We start from the raw sequence: 24,887 nt of genomic DNA, 5'->3' as shown, positions 1-24,887 counted from the left end.
TTACATTTCAAGATGATTTTCGGTTTCTCAGAAACTCTGTGTTTGTATGTTCATGTGCTTGTTTGTCTGTACCATTTGAGTCCTATAAACAGTTCTCTAAATAATTCAGCTGGGGTTGACCTCTATGAAGCAGACAGGATCAAACATTTAACACGTCATAATTATTACAGTGCGTGCTGCAAGTAAATATAGTTTCACTGAGGAGCTAAACCGAATGTAACATCTGAGACAAATATCAGAGACACTGGCTGTGCTTTTTCAAGCTGCATTAAATTGACCATTTAAATGGCGTAAACTTGATTATGGTGCAAACATGATTAGTTCCCATCAGAGCTGAATTGCTCCTGATAGTGAGTTACAATAATAAAAGCCGGCAGGTTGGCAGCAGTGCAGGCTGCTCAATTAATAGGCAGTTAAGAAAAATGTAACAGATCCAATGGCTGTAACAAAATTTTAAGGAATAAATTTTAATGTCAGGTACTTTGTTGTAAGGTGGAGTTACTTGTTGAAGCTGAGAACAGAAGTTAGTCCAAGTATCGATGACATCTGTTAAAACCAAGCTGGGATTTTACGATCCTTTGAAATGACACAAAGTAAGGAAATTATGATTATTTTGGCAAGGCTTCTTAAAAAACCCCAACTTTTCTGGGAGCCAAAATGTAGTGGATTTGGTAGAATTGCAAACATTTTAGTTTATGACATTTTCAGGCCCTTTTAAAATTGTCTGTGTTTGTGATTTTTTTTTTTTTAACAAATTAAAATGGCATTAATATAATAGAACTATTTTTAAGATTTCAAAGTATTTAATATTTTTTGATGACAACTGACTTTTCTGGCATGGCAACAAAAATAACTTCAATTAAAAAAAGAAGACGTTTTGATGCTCCACCATTCCCATAAAGTTTAGCCTGACTTATAGTAGATCTGTCAGATGCATCAAAGATGTGAAAACAAGAACACTCAGATTGCTTTAATTGAGGACTGCCTATATTTTTGTGTAAATAATAAAAAAGGAACTAATCCTTTCTTCCTCCTCATTAGGCCAAGAATTCTTGTAGATAATTAAAGTCAGGAAGTACAAGTTTTAACAGTTGCATTGACTATGCTGCACTGTTTTCTAACTCCTATTATCCAAGCAGCTGCTTAAAAGATTTATTTTCTACGGAAGGAGGAAAATACACCAGCTACCTTGCGGAGTTATCTTTAAGGTTCTGCCAGTGAGTTCTCCAAAATAAATGTTCAAGGCAAAGGAAAACAATCTGAGCCTCAGACTATAGAAACCTCATTGTAAATACTGTGTTAACAAACCTTTTTAAAGCTGTTTTAAAAATGAAAAAATGCATCTTACCTAGATCTTGACATTAAATCAGGTGAAAGATACTCTATATTTTGAAGTTAAAAGTGTGTTTATAGCGTGAAGTGTGTTTATAAGTATTATGTTTTACAAATATTTGAATTGAATTGAAGTAGAGTGATTTAAAGAGAAAGCACCTGATTCACGACAGGCATGTTTCCCGTTGCACAAAATTGTTAGTCAAACTTTTAAGATGTATGCAAAATTTTTTTTTGACTGCTCGAGCTTCCACGGGGGTTCTGTGCTTAAACTAAAATTAATGGTGGCTATAATTCGTTTTATCCCAGACAGAAGAAAAATTTTGAGATAGTCTGGGCGCGATTCCCTGGAGCGGGGGTGCTGGGATGGAGCGGGGGTGCTGGGATGGAGCCGGGGTGCTGGGATGGAGCGGGGGTGCTTGGGATGGAGCGGGGGTGCTGGGATGGAGCCGGGGTGCTGGGATGGAGCGGGGGTGCTGGGATGGAGCCGGGGTGCTGGGATGGAGCCGGGGTGCTGGGATGGAGCGGGGGTGCTGGGATGGAGCCGGGGTGCTGGGATGGAGCGGGGGTGCTTGGGATGGAGCGGGGGTGCTGGGATGGAGCCGGGGTGCTGGGATGAATGCGGGAGGGAAGGGTTTGTGCCCTGCGCGGGGCGGATCCGCGGTACCGGGAGGGGGCGGGGGGTGCCGAGTAGGCGACGCTGCGGGGTCCGAGGCGGTACCGCGCGCAGGCTCCGGTCCCGGCTTTACTCCGGCAGGGATTTGTCCCAGCCGAGGGGCAGGGAGCGAGGGAGCTGCACCCACGGGCGAAGGGGTCCACTGCTGCCTCGCTAAACTGGGGGGAAACTGCGGCAGCGCCGCCGCCGAGCGCCTCGGGTGCAAACTCAGGCTGGGTTTAGTGCCCGGCAGCAGAAGGCGCCGCGCGAGCTGCCGTAGGCGAAGCCTTTCGAAGCGGCGGCGGCGTTAGGGACAGCGGTGGTGCTGCCGCGGAGCCCGCCAGCCGCGGCCCGGCGGAGCTTCGGCGGGTCGGGAGCCGGTGGCGGCTGCAGCCGGTCCGGCCGGAGGTCGGTGCCCGCCGTCCCCTCGGCGCCGCTGTGGGGGGCGGCCGCGGGCGGGCGGGCCCGGGCAGCTTTGTGCCGGCCGCCTGCGGCGGGACGGGCAGCGCCTGGCACGCTGACGCCGCCGGATGCACCGCCGGCTTCTAGAGACTGGGGGGTTGTGGTAAATACGCATTTAGAGAGTATGTTAAAAAAAGTCTCCCCGGCGAACCGCCCAGAGCAAAGCGGGGATGTAGCTACAGACCTCCCGTTGGAGGGAGGATTCCCCGCAGTGCCTTGGAGACGCCCGCCAGCGCAGGTGCTGCGCGGCCCGACCCGCTGCGGTTGGCGGGGATCTGGGTGCCCGGACAGAAGGGTGCGGGGGGCGGACGCGCGGCGGCCCTACGGGCCTCGGCGCTCCGAGGGAGCCCCCCCGGCTGCTGCCCTGGTGCATAAAAGCGTTAACGGTTTGCGGTAAACGGGCGGGGGGCGCCTCCTCCGCCTCCGTGACCGTGGAGGCTGACGGCCCGTTGCTGCGGGCCCCCCTGAGCTGCCCGCCGCCCCCCGCCGTTGGCGGGAAAAGCGCTCTCCGGCGGCGCCCGCCGAGCCCAGCGCCCTCCCAGCTCCCCCCCCCGGGGCACCGGGCACCGCCGCCCCCGCCAGGTGGCGCTGTTGCTCAACGGTGGCGCCGGGCCGGGCGGCGGGAGGCTCCGGAGACCCGCGGCCGCCCCGGGCTCTGCGCGGGGAAGGTCCGTCTGCGCGCCGTGCCTGCGGTTTCCCCCGCCGCTCCGCGGCGCCGGGGGCGAGCGTGAGGGCTGCTCCTAACTTTATTTTTCCCTGCCTGTTTTTTTCTGCCTTTTCCTGTCATTTCGCTGTGCTCGGACACCGTTACTGTTAAAGACCGCCGAGGAGCGCCCTCCCCGCGGCGGGGCCGCGGCCGCCCGCTGCGCTGTGCCCGCCGGGGCCGCGCGCCCCCCAGCCCCGCTCCCTGCTCCGCGCCGCCGAGCGGCGGGGGCGGGGCGGGCGGCGCGGGGCGGGCGGCGATTGGCGGCGCGGTCTGACGGGCAGGCGGCGCCCCGCCCCCTTGGCAATGTCTATCGCCCGCCGCGCGCCCCATGTAGGCAGTTATTCCACTGGGATAGCGCGGCCGGAGCGGCGGCGGCATGGCCGGGGTCCCGTTCTGCGCCCTCCTCCCGCTCCTCGTCGGCGTCTGCGGGGCCGTCACCGGCTCCCGGGTCTATCCCGCCAACGAAGGTGAGGCGCCGCGCGCGTCCCGCGGCCGGACTCCGCGACCCCTCGGCGGGGCGCCGCGGGGAAAGTTCGGTGCCCCCGGGACGGGCGGGCGACGGTCCCCTCGCCGCCTCGCCTGTCCCCTCGCCGCCGGGCCCACGCTGCCCCGGCCCGTGGCCGGGCGCCCGGCCGCCGCTGACCTGACCGAGCGGCGCTCCGGGGGTCCGATGGCGGCACAGGTGTCGCGGGGCGGGGCGGTCCCCGCGCGTCCCCCCGCGGAGCCGGTGCCCTCGGCCGGGCCGGGCGGCAGGGGTGCAGCGCTCCCGCCAGCGGCGCCGCCGCGCCGGGGCGGCCCCGAGCCGGGCGGGCGGCTCATTAAACCGGTTTTCCCGGGAGCTCTCGGCGGCTCCGCGCCGTTCCCCGGGGCCGTGCTACAGCCCGTCCTGCGGGACGGTGCGGCGGCGGCCCCGCGGGGGAAACCCGCTAGCGGGGGGGGGGGCGGCCCCGGCGGGGAGACCCCGCGAGGTCTCCCGGTGGCCGGCCGCCCTCCCGGGGTCCCGGTAAGTAACTCTCCGCTCGTGGCTAACGTGCAACTGCGCCTGTACCAGGCGGCGGAAAACGCCGGGTGCCCCCGCTCTGCCCGGCGCGCCGGGGGGTTTCGCGGCGGCCCCGCGCCCCGTGAGCGGCTCTAACGCGCGGAGCAACGAGCGTGCGATTCCTCAGCGCTAAACCAGAGTTTCAGATTATTTGAAGTACTGGCCCGGTCGGAAATAACATTTCGCTTCGAGTTGAAGGTGGATGCGATCGTGCTCCACGCATATGGAAACGCTCAGGTAAACGATTTATTTTAATACTGCCTTTTGGCAGCTGGAATTTAATCTATTTTATTTGTACTTTTCTGCAGTTACCTTGCTGGATTCCAGATCAGTTCAGGGAGAGCTTGGGTGGATAGCAAGTCCCCTGGAAGGAGGGGTAAGTTTTAAACCGCTATCTGATCAAAAGGGTAAAGGGGGTGATTAGTAACTTTCAGAGAGTCCTAATGGCTCGATTATTGTTGATTGTGGTGAGGAGGTCAGATTTCTTCCCTGGCTTACCAAGTGAATTACTCTTTGTTGGAGAAACTCTATACTCCCTTTGGATAGTTCTGTCATGGAAGAAGTGGAAACCAAAAGGGCAGAAAAGAGGTTTCAGAATTAGGAGATTGGTTGAGGCATGGGCTTAGATGCCTATTTAAAACTGAAATACCAACAAGAAATGTGATCTGGCGACTGAACTGGCATTCTTGACTGTAATTATTATATCTATGGGCTGCCTCGGCTGGGAGATGTTCAGGGCAATTGCTGTTCTATTTCTGGATGAAGGAGTAGGGATCAATATACAAGATAGACCTTTTGGCGTGATGGGACAGTTGTCCTATTTCAGGGTGTAAACATCATATGTTTTGGTGTCTGAACAGATAAACTGAAGCACCCAGTGCTTGATGGTGATTCCCTGGAGCTTCTTTTTATGTACTTGCAAAGAGACAATTGCAAGAGCAGATTGCTTGAATTCACTGCTCTGTGGTGATGTGATGACATGAAAAGATTCACACATCCATTGCTGGGGCTTAGAGCCCCTCTGCTTAGTGAGCTGCGGGCAGGATATCTTCACTAATTTAGCTTCAGATTAGTGGATGGGCACCTTGCTGCTCTCTCATCTGTGCTCCGTCCTGCAGGGTGCCCAAGGCTTCTGTGGGAAACTCCGGCAAACTGCTGGACTTTGGAGTTGGTGGGATCTGGTGGAGACTCTGCATCATGGGATCTCTTGGGACTTTTAAAATAAGCAATTAGAAGGGCTTTTTCTTTCTTAAAGTGAACAATTTAAGAAAAATGTCAGCAATGCACACTAAACATTAATATATAAAAACCCACTCTCAAAGCCTTTTAATATTAAATGAGTAAAGCTGCTTAGTGTGCTTAAGCAGAAGTAACTAAGTCAAACTGATTGAAAAATAGAAGTGCTGAAAGATCAGGACCTGTACACAACAAAGCACTGGATTCTTCAGGAAACCTACAAATTTACTTTTTTGTGTGTGTTCCTGCTCGTAATTAGAAGAAGCAGAGCTAAGGAAACAGCAGTGAGTGGAAGGAATCCGAGGTTGCGTTGGTTGGTGATGCATTATGCATAAGCTCTGAATAACCGTAACATGGGAGAATGGGGGATTGTTTTGCTCCCCCGTTGTAGTCAAGTTCACCCAGAACAACAGTCCTGGCTTGTGCTCGGCCTGAGCACACTGTGCTGTCCCTGACACTCGTTTTTCCAAGGAGTGGGGAAAGTGATTGGCGGGCCTCTGGCAGCCCCGACAGTGCACATTTAGTGCTGATTGCAGGCAATTGCCCTCATCTTTTGACAGTGTGGAAAGGTACGGCTCTATCTCGGTGAGAGTCTGGCTTCCTTGCTAGTGCGATGCCCTGGGAAGGTCAGTTAATGAGATGGGGTCTTTCATATGGCTTTCCAAGGGGTATCTATGCTGTATATTAAAATGGGACCTAAAATACAAGTTTTAATAAGTTGGTAGTAGAATTGATGGTTAGAGGACGCCAGCAGTGTATTATTAATGGCAGTTGGATTCCTCCTTTTCCCCCATGTTTTCTCTGAAAGCGCTGTGCAAGCTTGAGAAGGAAATGTGTGCTCTTATTGTGGACGTGACTCGTTTCACTGAACCTACATACGTGTGTTCTATTTTTAAGCCTGTAGTGAAAAATTTAAGAGTACATGGTCTGTCTCTGAGACACAGTGCTTGGAAAGCATTTATTTTAACTTCATATGCTGCAGATTTATTTCAAGCAGCAGAAATGAACTCGTTCATCTTCCTGGGAAGATTCTGTCCTTCGGTGCTAGTTCTTCTTTAACTGTGTGTACCTTATTGTCTATAAAAATGGTGTTTTTCTAGATCTAGTTCCTGAGGTGTGAGGGTTGCGTGGGTAGGAAGGGCTGGAGATAAACATAGTCATTTAGCAGTGACTAGCAGTAATCAAATATATAGTACCCCTGGAGGAATTAATGAATTGCATTATAAATGTAATTAATGATTTACTCTTGCATTTCACAGTTGAAAAGCAGGTTTTGCGCCCAGAATGTTTTACTCTGCATCATTAAACCGTGGGAAGACTTGAATTATAAAAGTTAATTTCATCTTGAAAGTTACAGCTTTGACCATGTACTTAGAGTTACAAATCATTTACGGTGGCAAGAAATTTGGGGCTGCAGTAATTTTCATCTCTGGCAGTAGCATACACTTAGGTTTGTTTGTGTGTTTATGAAATAAGAAACTGAGCTTTATATATTTGTGTATTTGTCAGGAGACAGGGGCATGTGGAGAGCCTGATCTGAAACTTGGTGAATTTAGTTTCAGTCTGTCCGTTGACCTCAGCTGTCTCCTTATTGAATCCTCTAGCAGCATCCTCCATTGTATAAATGTACTAAAGGAAATCCCATCAACATGTATTATTTCCCTCTGCTTCTTCCTTTCTCTTTTACCACACACAATATAGGTAGCTTAGATAGTCTGCAGATAAGCAGAATGGAAAGTGATGGATCATAAAGACAATATTGTAACAGTAAACTAGCTCTGTAGCAGCTGTAAATTAAACAACTCTGTCTTCTTATTAACACCACGTTATGCTTTACATTGATAGGTGACTTTTTAAGATCTATTTTTTTCCTTTTCCATGAAAAGGAGTGACATGCTGAGTATTGATTTCCCCCCCCCCCCCCTTCTTTTTAATTTGCAGTTATCTCTAGGCAGCAAATAAAATATTATTCTTTCTGCTCCTAGTGACTCATGGTGCTAACTACTGTCATTCTATAAAGGGATTCAGCTAAACTGGAATCTTTTTAAGTAAAAAATCACTTGCATAAGAGCAATCCTTGTGAGAAGAATGCAGGCTATTATACAAGAAGCCCCTTAACGTTAAGAAGGCTTCTGTTTTTCAAAGCCATGGCTTCAGTAGTTCTAAAAAGCACTTCTGGGGAGTCTCTTTTAGTTACTACTGTATTCCAAAGATAATTTTATGTGCTTCATTGTATCATCTGCAAACCCAGGCAGTATATCATTATCTAATATATTATTTTTTAAAGAAGGATTTTTCTGATCCTGAAGTGCTATGTGGTTTTTACTGGAAAGATATCTTTCCCTAATGCCCCTACTTCCCTCTCTCTCCCTACCAGGAGAGCACTGTGATAAACTCTTCTTCTATGATAATACTTAAAACATTTTTTTTCTTGAAACTGTTGGTTATGTGTGCTTTCCTTTTATAAGTTTGTCATGCTGAACTACTGAAGTAGGGCCAGATCTCTTCTTTCTATACTTTCCATAGATTGCATATGTTGTTGTTTCATAATTATGTTGCCTGTTTGGCATTTCTGATGCTGTCTGAACTTTGAGGGCTGTAAGAGTTCGGAAGCATGCTGCTGTCCTGATCTTTCAGCATTTACCTTCTTTACTAACCTTTTTGATAATATGAATTTAGTTATTTTCTCACATTCCTCTAGGACGAGATGTGTAATACTTACTCTTCTCCCACGTTCCCACTAATAAGAAACTTTGTTTAGATACTAAAATTATGGCACTGTTGCAGGTAGACTGATGATGGTGTTGCCTTACATGTCCTTCCATCTCTAAGTGCCACCTGTGTCAAGGATCCAGTTCTCTATAGACAGTTACTTCTGCACAGCTCCAAAGTAAAGACTATTTGCTGAGTGTGTTTGGGATATTACTAGCCCAGGAAGTAGTCAGCAGCTTACAGAAATAATAAGGGGTGGCTTAAGAGTTTAAAATATGCAGTAGTGATGCCAGAAACATAAATGTGCTGCCCTGTGCTTTTTGTGTGACTAACTCATGCAATATCACTGTTTGGTGTTTCTGTGTACAAGGTGGGGTCAGTGCATTACCTGCCTCGTCTGCCACAGGGGAAACACTGTAGTGCCAGTGCTGTGCTATGAGTCTGTGAAGTGCCACATGTAGCCCTGATCCAGGCAGGGTCCTGTGGGCTGAACTGTAGTGCAAATAAACATAGTCAATAGAACATTCTTGGATTGGTTCAGAAGGTCTTTGAAACACATGTGCATTTCTCGAGCTGTTACTTGATTTGGAGCTCGTTTCTCCTGAATGGAGAGTTCTTCTTTTAATGTTCAAATAATTGAGGCCCTGGCTATGGCTTGGTCTGCTGGGGTTTTTTTTGTTTGTTTTCCTATAATGGAAAAAATGCAACCTTCACATTAGTTGTGGAAGTGCAGGTTATGTTTGCTGTGTACTTCTGTTGTTCCTTTTAATACTGATGTATTTTTCTTCCCCTTTTGCTCGCAGTGGGAGGAAGTAAGCATTATGGATGAGAAGAACACCCCAATCCGCACATATCAAGTCTGCAATGTGATGGAGCCCAGTCAGAATAATTGGTTACGAACTGATTGGATTCCCCGTGAGGGGGCTCAGAGGGTATATATCGAAATCAAGTTCACGCTAAGAGACTGCAACAGCCTACCAGGTGTCATGGGAACTTGCAAGGAGACTTTCAACCTTTATTACTACGAATCAAACAACGATAAGGAGCGTTTTATTCGAGAGAGCCAGTTTGCCAAGATTGACACCATTGCTGCTGATGAGAGCTTCACCCAGGTGGACATTGGTGACAGAATCATGAAGCTGAATACAGAGATACGGGATGTGGGACCACTCAGCAAGAAAGGGTTTTACTTGGCTTTTCAGGACGTTGGTGCCTGCATTGCTTTGGTGTCTGTTCGTGTCTTCTATAAGAAGTGCCCGTTGACAGTTCGAAACCTGGCACAGTTTCCAGACACCATTACCGGCGCTGATACATCCTCTCTGGTGGAGGTTCGTGGCTCCTGTGTCAATAACTCGGAAGAGAAGGATGTGCCAAAAATGTACTGTGGGGCAGATGGCGAATGGCTGGTGCCCATTGGCAACTGTCTCTGCAATGCTGGCTATGAAGAACGTAATGGTGAATGCCAAGGTAGGATGAGCCATATTGTACTCTTCATTAGGGCTTAGTTGAATGCATAATTGAATCAGAGATGAGAGTAAATGGAGTAAAGCCAGTAATTAGCAGCCCCTGTGGGATGTGGTGGGACAGAGGGGTTTAATGAAGAAGTCCAATAGCTCCAGGTGGCAAGGCTAAGAATTATATAATGCAAAACAAATGATACTGCCACAATAGGCAGAAGGCGAAACACATTTTCTAGCAGGCGCCTAAATGTGAATTGGCTCGCGATAGTCACCAAAATGTGAATGGCTGCAAAACAGTGCAGTTGAGCTACCATCATTTAAAGAGACAAATCTTTGACGTTTTATCTGAAGTAAACTTTAAGCACAGGAAATTCTGGCAAAGTTTCCTTTGGATAATGCAGTGGGGTAAGAGCGAGTCGGATGGGGGAAACTGGTGTTTTAGCTGGATTACCTTCCCACTTTCGGAAGGGGAAGTCTTTGGTGTTTTACTTGTTGCAAATTTTTAGCGCTAAATAATGCTTTGATATTTGACACTGCTGCCTTTGTTAAATATTTTCATTTCTCAGAGGGTCTCCATTGTCAGCTTAATAATAGAGGTGCTAGGATACTCTTAGAAATGCTAAAAGTCTCCACCTCACCCTCCCACACACACCATCCTGTGTGCTGCAGAATTAGGGATTAAAGTTTGTATAAAAGACAGATTATCCTGGAAAGAAAAAAACCTCAAACCCTCTGTTTTCTTCACCTCCCCTTTCTGGAAAAAGAAGTTGTAAAAGATTAGGAAAGGAGAGAAAGGAGTTTATAAATGAAATATCTTTAGACTCAGCTTCTAAAGTTTTGCTCATGTAAGCATAAATTAAGATCAAACTAAAAAGGATTCTTGCACAGGTCAGTGGGCTTAATTTTGCTGGTTACTACTGAATTGAAGGTGCTCAACTCCTTAGTGGATTTGGACCCATGTTTTTGGAAAAGGTTCTTTGGAGCCAAATGACTTTGCTTCACATCTTCTTGGTGTGTTTTTCACAAGGTCATTTTTTTCATCTTGAGGCTGAGAACAAGATAGATAGAGCAAGTAACTGACTGCTTTTGTCTCCTGATGTCCTTCGAATGTACTACTTGATTTCTTTTAAATGATAAGTTACAATCAATATGAAGTTCATTACTATGCATTGAAATTAAGCTTTGGCAGGAAAAAAGCACAAGTATAAACTCTGGCCTCCACTTCTAGTGTTTTTGCTATATGGAAAAAGCCTGAGTGTGCCATATTGGCAACAAAATTACCATGGGCTGTAGAGAGGACTGAAAGATGACAGCATGATGATGGGGCATCCTGTCTGGGGTAAATTATTCTGGGGTTTTTTGGAAGTCTGTGAGATAGAAACTTGAAAACCTGTGTATTGTTGAACATGCAAACCTGTGGGTGTGGTACAGACTGGGTGCTGCTGGGGAGATGCTGTTACTTTCTAATAGTTCTAATTTCTGGGCCAAGTGACACCTTTACAGCCTGGGTTGTGAGAGGAGGAAGAGAATGGGGAGAAAAAAGCATCTGGCTTATTGGATGGAGATTATTCTGCTTTCTACTGAAGGCGTGTTGGGTCAGTACTGGGTCACTGACACATATCTACCGCTTTTCAGTGTTAGTGGCTGAGGTGTGATGAGCTAATTGCCTAACATCCTATGTTGTTCAAGGGAAATCCCTTAGGGTTTTGCTGGTGGGCAGTGGTGATAGTGGGAGAGTTTTTTATTTTATTTCTGTGGTGTTGGACTAGACCTTGAGGATGAATATTATCTCTCAGAATGTTACTGGCTCTCAGCTGTACCTGGGGAAGGTTGGGCTCAGGAGACCCCATTATATCTGCTTCCCAAGTAAAAGGAAGATTAGGCAATGCCGTATTTACAAAGGAGAGAGAACTGTTCTGTCTCTTGGGCTCTCCAGAGTTACGTTGGTCTGTACGAGTAATTTTGAGAGGATTTGAGCCAGCGTGTAATTTGAAAACGTTAAACCCATTTCATCAGCGCTTATTTGTGGTTTCCTTTTCTCACATTTGTCATTCTCCAGCCAGAACAGTTTACCGGGAAGCTTCTCTTCATGAATTCATGAAGTTTACCAGAACTATGCAGCTTGCACTCTGGTTTCCAGCAAGGCTGTTAAAGCAGTTTGGCCTTTGACACTGCTGAATGAGGTTTCCCCTTCTCTTACCCCACTTAACTTCATAGTTCAGCAAATGCTCTGCTTTGGCCAGTTTTTGGAGGGGAGGAGGAGGATGAAGTGGGGAGGATTCCTGTGCATTTGATACAGAGAATTGGAGGCGGGGAGAGAGACTCAGAGTTTGGGAAAGGTTGTAAAAGGGTGTAGAGCTGGGACTGGAGCTGGTGGGCAGGTTCCACCTCAATTGTTTTTCAATAGGTTGACTGTAGCAGGACAAATAGAAGGAAAGGTCAGAGGTTGTCCATTTCCTCATCCATCTTTCCCTGTGTTCCTAGGGTCAGAGTTAGGATTGATTAAGATCTTAAACGTTTGACAAAAGCTCGGTGGGCAGAAATAGTTTAGGCCAGTGGATCGGGGCTTCGCACTTGTTAGGAGATCCATGGGATGTGTCGGAGCTCCCTGTTCTCTCCTGGGACCTGTCCCCTGCCGCACAGTGCTGGGACGGACCAGCTGGATCTTGGGTTGCCCTAAAAGCTGCTTCAAGTTCATGCAACTTTCTGTTTTTTAAGTAATACGCTTTCTTTGAGGTAGTTTTGCTTAATTTCTGATGTGTGTGTGGGAAGTGTAATGGGAAGCCACTTCACATCTAAAGTGGTTTGTGTAGTGGGAGTTAATGACTCTCTGACCTTGAATGGGATTTTAAAAAAATTGTGTTGGTGGTATGGATGTGTTTGAATATGATGACAAAAAACTACTTCCTCTGACTGCTGTTTTTTTTTTTTTTTTCCCAGCTGACTTTATTGATGATAATTGTCTTCCTGAACATTTGTGTGTGTGTGTATATATGTAGGTATATATGCAAAAACCCAGGGCAGGAAGGGAAAGGAGCCAAATATTTAATCCATACTTATTTAGAAAGTCTCACATGTGTGTTATAGGAGCGGTTCCACAAAACTGGTCCTCATCAGTAGAAATATTAGATGAACACTGATTCCTTGCTTACAGATGAATTTGCAGTTGTGAACTTGATGCTAAAAAAAGCCCAATTTGCTGGTTTTTTTTTTTTTTTCTTATTACTATTTATTCTCCCCCCACCTTTTGTCTTAATAGCTATCCATTTAGGAGAGTATAAATGTGGAATAATGTTGACAGAACATGACTATCCCAACTAAGTGGCACATCTCAAGTCTAAGGTAATTAGTGCTTTAGGGCAAAGTTGAGACAAAGTAACTTTAAACTTTGCTTGTATGCATCATTGTTATGTAAATTGGTTCGTTACATATTAATATAATGTGGCTTGGATTTAGTTATGATTTCCTTATGATAAAACGCATATCTTTTTAACTCAAAGGAGGGGGAAAACAAGCAGGAAGGGAGAAAAGACAGATTAAAGAAGCAATAGACTGTAGCCATCTGTGACGATTTTGATGCTGTGAAATTACAAATCTCAATTTTAGACCTGCCACTTAGTATAAATATGTGAGACAGTTGAGATTTTTACTGTGATATTGTAAAGGTTATGAGAGCCAACAGCTTTGTCTTCATCTACACTTGCTTTTTTGAGTTGTGAATTGGCCAATTGGCAGAAAATCCAGTGTCATTTAAAATATGGCTCAGTCCTGGTTTCATATCAGTGCTGTTTTTAGAATTTTCCTTCAAACTTTGATAAGAGCATCCCTAAGAAGTAATAATTTGAATGATAAGATTCTTTTTATCTCGGAGGCTTTGAAGAGTGGCTGTGATCATTGAGAGCAGCAGTTCAGTTTACATCAGAAGGGTACACTCTAATTATATATATATATATATATATATATTTTTTTTTTTTTTTTTTCCTGTGGTAAGATTTTTTGGATGGTGGGTTTTGTAGGGGCAGGGAAGTGAAGAAATTTGTGTGTACTTTCCCATTTTAGTCGTAGACAACTTCTTTTTTGTCAGAATAACACCGATGAACAGTCTAGCTGCACAAAAGGATAATCAGAAGGGTGACTAAGACTGCACAGATTTGAGGTTTCAGAAATATTTTTTTTTTCCAGGTTCATTATTTTTGGCAGGGGAGAAAAAAATGCACAGACTCAACATGTTACGTTTTAAAAGGAGCTGAGAAGACGGAAGCTACCAGGAGGGGCATGAGAGCAATAGTGAAACACAGTCTGTCTGAACCAAATTTAGTTGGTTCTCTTCTCTGCTGAAGGAGTGATTTGGTTATGTTATGTTCTCATGTAGCTCAATAGATCTTTTGAGGGTTGCTCCCTCTGATTTTTGTACCACCTGGTGCATATCAAAATCTCCATTTAAACATCACTGCAGGCTCCCTATTGCTTTCCTCCTCCCTGGCCCCCTCAGAAGGCAAGCTACAGTTGTCAAGCAATTGTCCCTTCATGTGTCCCTGGGAGAGACTGGGATTGCTTCCTTCCAAATTCCTGACAAAATTTCTTCCTGTATACAGGGGAGAAATATCTGGTCCTTATTCTGCATCTTACTAGTAAAAAGCACGGTTCTCAATCAAAGCCAGATGAGCTGTTTTGGTGGTGTGAATTTCATGGCAGGTGTGTGTGGGGCATATTGATCATCTTTCGGGTTTTGTGTGCACTTTTTCTAAGAAAAAAAAAAAGGGGGGGGGGAGGGGGCGGCGGCAACCCAAAACTTTCCAGACAACTCATCTTGTGTGTGATGATTTCAGTGTTTAGATCTTGGCTGGGTAAGGGTTATTATCTGTCTAATAATATGCTCTGCTGAGCTTGGTCGTTATTGCGCTTTGTGAGAAGTGATTAAAGAAATGCTCAGCAGTACAGTCTTTTGAGACTGCATCAAAAAGCCCCCCAAACTTGTGAGATAAATATCTTATCTGGTTTCGTTCCATTATGCCACATCCTTTTGATATATTGCAGGGAGCAGGTGAGGTCACACAGTTTTGTGAATCAGAGACAATTAACACTCCCATGACTAAATGGCCATTTTATGAATATTCAGAGCCTGCTTCACCTCCCTGGGAAGCAAACATGTTGGTTCCCTTCTCTTTCCTCCTGCTGGAGACTAAGGAAGCTCTCCCTGTGAATGGGGATTGGCAGCTGTCCGGGCTTTGCCTTTTGCATGCAGCAAATTCCTCATTTACATCTTTTGTATACACCCTCATGCAAAGTAGCACACCCATTTCCCCATTTCACAAAGGAGATAAGAGCTTCCTTTGGAAACGGCAGCCAAAATCTCCTTCTGTTTATGCAGAGCTCAAAGATTTGGATTTTATGCAAATGGATTCTGTTTTGATTTTTTTGATCTCTTTGTTTAAGAGATAGTGTAATATTTGCACAGTGTGCTCCCTGTGCTTTGAGGTCTCCTCTTGACTATGACTGATTGTCACTCTTTCCCCGATCTCTGCAGCCTGCTTGCTCACTTCAAGCAGGCCTGTGGGAAAGTGCAATGCTCTGAAACCCTGGCCTTGTCTGTAAAACCCTGGCAGGAGGCACAGGGAGCACCATTTCTCATGCCTGGTAGGGCTGCAGGCCTTTGGGTGTCATCTCCTCTACCCTTCTGTAGCTACTACGGCCTCAGCTGGGGGAATGACCGTCTTTGGAAGGTGGCATTCCCCTGTCCTGTAAGTGTGCACACACACTTGTGCATGAGAAAGCACTGCACGTTATGACATTTTTCTATGTGTTGAGGGGTCCTGCTCAGCCCTGGTGTAGTGCCCTTCGCCGGCCTGGTGGCAGAAATGGGCTTGACCTATGGCTGTAGTTTGGTGCAAGGGGGAAAAGGGGCTGGTAGTGCTTGGGTAAACATGCAGAAATGAACTGCTGTCTTTATTTATTGAAAGAAAATAATCTGTGAGAAAAGTTCTGCTTTCTTAAGCCTCATGATTACACAAGAACCCATATTTTATTTTATTTTTGGTTTTAGTGACTTTCTTCTCTTTTTAACTTTTCTTTAGTTCAACTTTACTTAAAATTACCTTTGACTTGAAATAAAGCTGAGGCTCATTAAATGCTCCCAAAACACAGGCTTGTTCAGAATGGATTTGTTGAAAGGTTTATTGATATAAGTTAGAACACGTGCTACATGAATGTACTGTATTTCTTTAAAGTACTGTTTTCATTTTGTGTCTTTATAAATCAGTGGTATGAAATTGGGACCCTGATTGTGTTGGGCTACATCCTATAAGAAACCAGAAGGAAAAACAAGGTTGTGGGGGGTTTTCGTTTTTGTTGGATGTCCAATTAGTGTTTAACTTGAAGGTAATTTCACAGGGGTAGTAAACTGCGCAGTGTGAAACCTGGTGGCATAATTAAACGGAGGAAAGGCTCTTTAAAACAACAAAGGAATGTGCAAAACTTTGCTTTTGTCCTAATAGTCACCCAGAAGGGGAGGTCATGCTGTTTAAAGTACAATATGGATGGGCTATTAAGGTTTGAAGGGGGGGAAAAAAAAGGCTATACTGTACAGTTGTTATTTGCTTTGGCTCATTTAGTCATGGATGCCTAGAGAAAACTCAGTTTGCTAGTCTTTTTTTTTTTTTTTTTTAGATGGCTGGGTTTAAATCTTGCTAAAAGAATCTGTAAAATTTTCAACTCTGCAAACCTACTGCAAGAGGTGTGTGTGCTCAGGGGCAGGCCTTGGATTTATGGGGGGCCTGGTACAGCAGGGCACAGGCTGCAGAGAGGCTGGGCTTGCAGCAGGCCGGGCAGAGCTGGGGCTCCTGGGCAGGAGGAGGAAGAGGGATGCTCTTGTGCTGTGGCAGCTGGAGGGCAGAGGGAGGAAGACAAAGGTAACTTTCCCAGAGGCACAGAGGACATCTGGTCTCATCTCAGCCACAGAGGGAAGACTGTCTAGTGTCCTAGCTGCAGGATAGCTTCTTTCCCCCCTCTACGCTCGTCACAAGGCGTCAGTCACCTTTCTCTAATGAGTTACCCATCTTGCACACTGGAACTCCTTAAAACATCGTCTGAACTAAGGCAATCGATAACTATTGCTGCTCCTTGTATATGTGAATACTTTGTACAGCCGCAGTACAAAGCTGCAGTACAGTGTCTTAATTACCCAGATAATCCTGTTTGCTTGTATTTTTAAACTATGGAGTGCTGGGTAATTATTCAATTCTTAATAGAAGGCAAATGGCAATGTAAACAATAATTAGGATGTTAGACTAATGCGCTTCAAAGCAAATTGGATTTTTTTTTCATACTGTTCAGCATGAAGTCCCATAAAGCTAACAATTTAGTGGCAAGGAAACAAGCTCCATTTTGTTCTTATTTTTTGGTGTTATCTCTTCATGCCTTGTTTCTGTAAGTTTGCTCTGATGATGCTGCCTGCTCCAGAGCCAGTGTCAGGTTGACAGTTGGCCTCCCCGTTTGCCTATGCTCTCCTGCGGCTTCCGACGGGCTCTTTGTCCCCAGTGGCCAGGGATTAGAGGTTGGCAGCCTCCCAAATCCCCTCCTGCTGTGGGGCAGGTGAGTATGGTGCTGTAGGGGCAGCCAGGGCTTGGCTTGGTGGATCATGGCTGCCCTGGGACAGGCTCCAGAGGACAGGCTGAACTTGGTGACAGAGGTTCTTTATTCATCTGGGTTCAGCTCTTCTTGCTTGCTGACCAAGGCTGACTTTTTAGCCTTGGAATTAGACATACTTGAAGGGAAATTCAAGTTTTCAGCTCTTTAATCTTTGAAAGCAGCGTAATATGCTGTGGGTCAGAGCTACAACTCATTATCTCCCTTAGCTTGGAGAGCACTCCTGGTTTTCACAGCTTATCTTGGTTTTACTAGAAGCATAAATGTGAGCCACAAACATGGATGCAAAACACTCAACTGATTTCTGTTGTCTGCAAATCTTGTGTATGTAACATATTTCAGTACTTTCACAGACCCTTAATTAAATCCTGTCTCTGTATCTATTCCTAACATTGTATTTAGTCAGTGATTGAAGACTGTGTTGGTAGCAAAGGCGTTAGTCAATAATGCTGCTGCTTTCCGAAATATTTTAATAATGCCTCTGTCACACTGAGGGTTTTGTCTGGCCTTCGCCGTGCATTCTCAGCTGTCTGAAGGGATTGTTCAATCTGCTTTATTTTCCCCATTATCAATGCTAAGAAAGGCCAAAATGTTCTCCAGCGTTGATGCTGAATTACAAAATTGAATTGTAGAAATTTAATTTAAACTACATTTTACTTTTGAGAAGCGGTGGTGGGGGAAATCAGTGGAACACTTCAAGAGGTTATGACTGGATTTTGTTGGTACTAATACAGGCTATCTTTATATTAAAGTGTGCACTTAAAGGGTGTGGATTTTCTTATTTTAAATCCCAGAGGCTTTTTGCCAGGCCACATTTTAATAATATTAATTAACAAGTCTGTCTTTCCATACATCAAACATCTCTGGGGAGCTGAAGAATACCGACCAGTGCTTCTGTGAACTTGGTGCTTGAATTCATTTGTTTTCAGTTTTAAGTGTTTTCTGCAGTTGAAAAAGACATCGCTGCTTTGAAAACAGTTTCCTTTTGAAGTGTCCAGCCTGGCAATGACTGAAGCAGCCACTGGTCAAATTAGCATGTTAAAAGGAATGGATCAATACCCTCTCTTCTCTGCTCTCCTCTGTTCTCTGCGGCTGGGTCTGGGCAACCCTCGCTCCTGGTCTGGCCAGCTGCACCTGTGCATTTCAGGAGGCATCAATAGAGGTGTGGGTTGGGTTGCATCAAGCTGAGACAGCTTGATCCAGTGCTCAAGCTCTTTGAAGGATGGCAATTTGAAAATGGATTTGAGGGAACTGATAGCTTTGGGAAGATCAGGCAGCTCATGTAATTATGGAGAGGATTAGAAGGAAAGTGTAGGGAGAAATGGGAGATCAATTGTAGGGCACAAGTTGCTTGAACTCCTTCAGATGCTGAAGTATTCAGTTTTGTTGTATTTAGCTGGTGTGTGTTAAAGATTTCTTTGGGCTTTTTCAAGAGACAAGTAAACACAAATTAAAAAGAGGGTGTGTGGGTAGTCCCTACTGTTTCACAGAAATGCTTGAGGGCAGTGGCTGCTGGATAAGTATAGCAGGAGATGCTTAGATACAACTGTTTGCCGACAAACCGAAGATGGTTCTGGTTTTCCCAGTGTGCAGTCTGCAGCCCCAGCCTATGCACCTTCAAACCTGCAGTGGCACCCTCCAGGAGCTCCTGGTGGGATGCTCTCCCTTGCCCTTGGCTTTTTGGTTGCCAGACTCCTGTGCTCTGACATGGGCCTCCCTGAGGCCTTTGGGCTGTGCTCAGTGTCTGTGCCCTGGTGGGAGACACAGACCCTCTACCCCTCCATGGGAGTGGGGTGAGCATCGAAGGCTCCTCCTGTGTCCATCAGTGTTAAAGTAGCAACCAAACGATTGCAGTAGACAATGTTGCACTGGAGCCATTATGAAATTGAGACTTTCTTGAGGCTTCCTGTGGTCTTGTGCACTAGAGATGCTAGAAGATAGCTGAATTCTGTTGCTGTTTCTTTTTAGTGGCTTCGGCGTTTGCATTTTACACATCTGCTAACCTCCCCTTAATCTCTGAAGTACTGTAACACAGTTATTAGGTTGACACATTTTGTCCACTCATAATTAGTTCTTGGATTTCCTCACTCATTTTTGTGGTGATCAGGAGTGCCCAAGGTAGAGCTAATAAGACAGCCGAAATCAGGACCAGGTCCCTATACGCACTCCACCTGCTCATTAATCAAGGACTCTGCAGTTAATGAGAGTACTTTCCAGGTAGTATTTAATCTCAGAGTAGCAATAGTTACACTTAATATGAAAGAACTTTTTTGCAGTTTGTTGCTGAAGTCATTCCCATGGCACATTAGAAACTGTCCTGTGCTAATCCCAGACACAGTTCTGTCAGGCTGACCCAAATTTGGGTTGCTTCTGAAAATCCATACAAGACTCAAATACTGGATCCAATACTTAAGGCTGGACATGACTCTTTAGTGGGTGCTGGGTACACATGCATACCTATAGACATGGCTGATAATGTCCATTGTTTTCTAATGCTTTGAGGTTCAAAGACATGTCTGTCTGGGGAGGGAAGTTGAAAGGAATGAACTAAAGAGGTGAAGTCAGAGTGTATAACTTAAGGTGCATTGCTAATCACCTGTGAGACTATTTCCATCCTTTTTGGCTGAATCTACTAATGTGCAGATTCTTCATCCATGTGGTTGATTCACCTTAAAGTTCTTGGTGGCTCTTTGAAGACATGCACTCAGTACCCAGTTTTTAATGTAGCCAGAATTAATGTACTTGGTAACCTTGAATTCAACACACCCAATAGCTTGGGAAAGTGAGCTCAAAGGGTTGTGGGCACTGAAAGCACCCATTTATAGCTTTAGGATAGATAGAGCACTTTAATTTGTGAGAGAAAGGAGAACAAAATCCACCTGGTCACTTGCAGGAGAGTGTGGAGTGGCAGAAGAAGGGGAGGGAGTAAGGCCACAGCATTGCCAAGGGAGGGCAGCTGGCCGGCTCCTGCAAGGGGTAGGAGACCTTGTCCACTGGGAAAGAGCAGTGCTGGCTCTGATGGGGCCTGAAGGAGATGCACTGTGAGTCTGATCCAGCACTGCAGGGAACTGCTCTTGTCATGACAGGAATGATGCAGTTCAAGAGCTGTGTGTGGCCTTATTAAGGATCTCATTAGGCTGCACTGGAACAGTGACTGTGCAGAGCTGGTCCTTTTTAGTTCAAAATGAACTGTAACTGGGGTATGACAGTGTGAGAAGGGAGGAGGTCTCCTCTTTGTCCTTTGTGTTTGGTTGGACATTGGTTTGTCCTTCCGTGCAGTCAGAGGACCCCTGTAGCTCTAACTTGCACTGAGTTTTTAGCAGCTGCTAGCTCACTGTGGGGATACTGGGGGGAAGGAGCTCAGCCCACCATATTGCTCTGCTTCTTTAAAGGTTGCTATTAACTCCTCTTTCTTGTGGTTGTGCATTTAGCTAGCCTTCTGCAGGGATCATGGTAATTTGACCTCTCTGTATACCTGTATTAAAGTTTGAGTTAGAGTACGGTAGCCGAGCAAAGGAGAGACATTTTTCCGTGGGATTGTTGAGCTCTTTGAGAATGCCAAATGGCTAAGTTAACTCTTGTGCAAACGCTGCCTTTTATTTGACTTTGTAGTTTGCCCTTTGAAATACAAACATATTTGTGTCAATCAGCAAGTCTCCCTTCCGGAGTTCTGGTTGACCCTGCGCAAAGAAATGTGACTGTGCAATTATTAAAGGTGAGGCCTTCGTTTTAACAAATGCTGAGTAATTGCTCTTCACTTGTCTCTGTGCCTCTGTCATAAATGATGTTGAACTGCCCTTCAGCCCAACTAAATAACAAGGAAGATACTTGTTTGGAAGGAATAACTCTTCAGAAATTTGCAATATGTCAGAAGTATTGCGTCACAGGGACTTGTGGGTAAGGCAAAGAAAAAAGTTGTCTGTCTCAGCTTAGAGTGCAAGAACCTTATTTGGGCTTTAAAATGCAATTAGGTCAAATATTATACCTGTGTCACTTGGACAGAGTTAGTAGGGGTGGCTGAAGTATAGGGGAGGGCAGAATTTGCCCATAATAAAATAATCTGAAGTGAATATGGAAATGTGGTGCTTTGGCAATTTAATCTAGCATGTTTTCATCATAAAAAGATGAAAGGTCCTCCTTACCTCTGCCATAGTGTTGACAGGTATCAGAAAAAGGCTCCTAATGCTCCCACAGTCTAGAGACTTGGAGCTGGTTGGTGCCGCTGCCCTGATTGACTTTGTACAGGGAAGTTGTCAACCATGGTAGCAAGGGTATGGATGAGTTGTGGCAAAGAAATAGAAAATCAGACCTCACAACTGTTTTTGAATAATAAACCTCAGTCCTCTTCCAGATACCTTTTGGTTTTTTGTAAAAACCTTCTGAAGAACCAGAAGCCTTGTATAAGATTAATTTTATTAAGCATTACTGATGCTACCGTGCCAATTTGACCTGCCTCTTCTTTCTGTATTAGTTTGAAATTCCTATATCTTCATTCAGTCTGTATGTGATTTCTCAAAATTTATTGCCATGAGCTCAGTGTTATGAGTGTTTCAAGCAGACCTTTGATAACAAATAAGTACACATGATAAGGAAAAAATATCCTCTGAGAGCACTTTTCAATTTGTTTCTCAAAGAGATTTTTTCAGACAGTAGTGATTCTCTTTTACCAGTTCACATCAGCTAGTATATTTTGGCCTTATTCCAGAAGGAAGTAATTGAAATACTAAGCAGTGTCTTTTAACTAGTCCACGCCTTGGTTGATGGATTCATAGCCCTCATGCAGGCTTAAGAGACTAAGGCATCCCTTCTGCCTGTGTTAGCACTTGTTGTCCAGCTCACTTTAGTTTTAAAGTTTGGACTTGCTTAGAGTTGAGGATATCTTGAAAAATGTCTCTTACCTTTCCTCTTTAACCTAAGGTGCATAGAAACTGGCTGTAAAGATGGAGCTGGTAATAGGGCAGGAAATAATGAGCTTAAACTGCCAAAAGAGAAGGTTAGGCTAGGCCTGAGGAAAAAAAAAATCATAATTAGAGATTAGTAGTGCCAGTGCAGATTGCCCACGGATGTGGGAGAATCTCTGCACTGGAGGATTTTCAGAACAATTTGGGTAGACATCTAGTAGCATGGTTTAAGTACAGGTTGTTCTCCTGTGTGGCAGGGGAACAGACTAACTGGTATTGTCTCCAGCCTCATCACTTGTGGTAAATGCTCTTGTACAGTTGCTACGGTGCCACCATCATCTTAGAGCTGAAAGGTAACTCTTGAGGTCTGACCTAGAAATAGGAACAACTTGATTGTGTTGTCTCCTGACCTCTTTCCCCCAAGAGAAACTTTTTCACTCTAAAGAGGTCTCTTGGCTGCTAGAGCTCTTGCCCTGCATTTCAGTTTTCCAGTTAACTAACCAGCAAGTTTCAGCTAACCAGAACCCTCTTTAGGTGTCTTGGATATACCCCTCTGTCAGTTTGTTCCAGTCTGCCCCAGAGCCAGAGTGACACAGAACAGGCCCTGGTTTTTCCAAAGGATTGTGGCTCAACATATGAGGTTTGTAGCTTCATTTTACTGGCCTTAGTGTCCGGTCCTTATCTGAGCCTGTGGTTGCAATATGGTTTGGCAGGAGTGCTGCAGAGCAGCCGTGAGGAGCTCTGCCTGTTACTGGCTCACCTGGAAAGACAAGCAGAAGTGCTTCTGTCTGGGTCCTTCCTCCACCCCTGTTTGCAGCAGTACTGCTTTCATCGTGCCAAAACAACATGCCATCTCTAACACTTCAAGGAGCCCAGAGTAGATGTGTGTAGCAGATGTGGTGCTGTACGCTTTGCTTTGTGAGTCTGCTCTGTGTTTTGGCTTAATTTTGCATTCCCTCCCACGCACCTCAGATATTTGGCAAATTTATCTTGGCTTGTTGAAAGATGGCCTCCCTCATGCAGACAGAAACCTTCTCTTTGCATCCAGGTTGGTTTTAATGTGCAGCACATGTGCTCACTTACAAGTTGAATAAACAGGTACCTACTGAGGAGATATTGGCTGCTCAGGTGCAGTCCTATATCTGCTGGGATGCAGCGAAGGGATATTAAAATTGTTTACGAGGTCAGAGCTATAGCGAGCCTTGCACCACCTTTGAGTTACGATATCATTACCTGAGCTGCGGAACCAAGAAATAAAACCTTTTACTGTGAAATATGAGGAGTGCTTATGACTTTGAAGTATAGAGAGGAAGAAAAATGTACACTATGTTCAAGTACATTTTTTTTTTTGTTCTATTGCGGTGGGTTTCATTTTGCTTACTAGTGACACATAGAGAATAGATATGGCATTTGTTAATAATGTTTGTGCTAGAGAAATGCTCCTTTTACTAGTTCATTTCTTCTTGGGTCACGCCAGGAAAAATGTTCCTTTCTAAAAGGAATGAGTTATTCAAGCTTATTTAAATAAACTTGCTCTTATTTCTCTACCTGCTAGTTGCACTGTTACAAGTCCAGTCACTTGTTTTCTTTTACCACGTTGTGCTTCCCATCCTTTACATGAACAGGTTTTTTTTTTCTGCACTGGTGTAGAAGGTGTTGATATGTTTAGGTCAAGTGAAAAATTGCACTAAAATGTTGATGGAATAGAACAGAGATTGCTGAAGCAATATTGATTAAGCTGATTTTTCTCAAATAGATGAGAACAGCTAGCAGTTTGCTTCTGTTATGAGAACCACTAGCAGTTTTTTCAAAGACAAAGCAGTTGATATCTGTATGCTCTATAGGTACTAATCTATCAAAACATGTTTTGTCAGTTTTTATATTGTCCTTTGTAGGTACTTGTCTTATAAGTCATTTTTGTGGAATTAAACAACACTATTACAAATCTAAGTATCTGCAGAGCAAGAAAGAATTCGAAAGCCATCAAGAGAGAAGAATGTGTAGGTGTAAAAAATGGAATGAACGTGGGGTATCGAACAGAAAGATGTGCTGCAGACAGTGGGAGAGCCAGCAAAGATTGTCCCAGGAGAAGCTGAGACACAACTGCCATGACAAAAAGCAGTAAATCAGTATTTAGCAAAGTTAACTTTCGGTTTCTTCAGAAAGTGGATTTTGTGGTCTTGCTGGTCTACTGTTATGTCAATAACTTGCATCAAAACTTCCTCGAGTCAGAACATCTGTTGTGGCCAATGGAAAGACTCCCCTTGACTTTAATGTGCTTTGGATCAGGCCCAAAATGCAAATAGTTTTTCTCTCATCCTTTGAAGTCTTTAACATTTCATGGGCTCCCTTATGTTATTGGTAATTTGCACCAGAGGTATTTTGCATGCAAATGAAATTTCAGCAGTAACAATGACTGCATTTGTGAATATGCATGTAAGTGCGCATACACAAATATCAGTAAAGCAAATTACTTTTCAGTGTACCAAACTAGAAATTTCTTTGTAATAGTGGGTTGTTCATAGTAACTAGAACTGCAATCGAATGTATTGACAAATACATGTAAAAGACTGTATACAACTGCCAAAGTATGTTTTGATACATCTATATAGAGTAAATTGATCTTTTTTTTTGTAGCTTGTGCATGTTAATGCATATTTTCTATATGAAACTGGCATTTGTCACTAACTTATTACAGCACTGTAGAAGTCATAAATTTAAATACTGTAATTGAACCTGC

The 24,887-nt window shown here is 44.9% G+C and overlaps 1 protein-coding gene across 2 annotated transcripts in view; it reads left to right on the top strand.

The window, feature by feature from the left end:
- The first annotated feature begins 3,507 nt into the window (after positions 1–3,507).
- EPHA4 (EPH receptor A4) overlaps positions 3,508–24,887 on the top strand; it is a 107,722-nt gene continuing 86,342 nt past the window's right edge. For both annotated transcript variants that reach the window (XM_074912686.1, XM_074912687.1), the window contains exons 1-3: positions 3,508–3,622; positions 4,503–4,570; positions 8,946–9,609. In XM_074912686.1, the coding sequence (XP_074768787.1) occupies positions 3,532–3,622; positions 4,503–4,570; positions 8,946–9,609 (823 nt within the window). In that variant the 5' untranslated portion in view covers positions 3,508–3,531. The remainder of the gene's footprint in view (positions 3,623–4,502; positions 4,571–8,945; positions 9,610–24,887) is intronic.

The sequence above is a fragment of the Athene noctua genome, chromosome 8 (genome assembly GCF_965140245.1).
Source record: "Athene noctua chromosome 8, bAthNoc1.hap1.1, whole genome shotgun sequence".
Taxonomy (NCBI): domain Eukaryota; kingdom Metazoa; phylum Chordata; class Aves; order Strigiformes; family Strigidae; genus Athene; species Athene noctua.
Note: the sequence above shows the minus strand (reverse complement) of the source record. Positions and strands in the feature narration are given on the sequence as shown.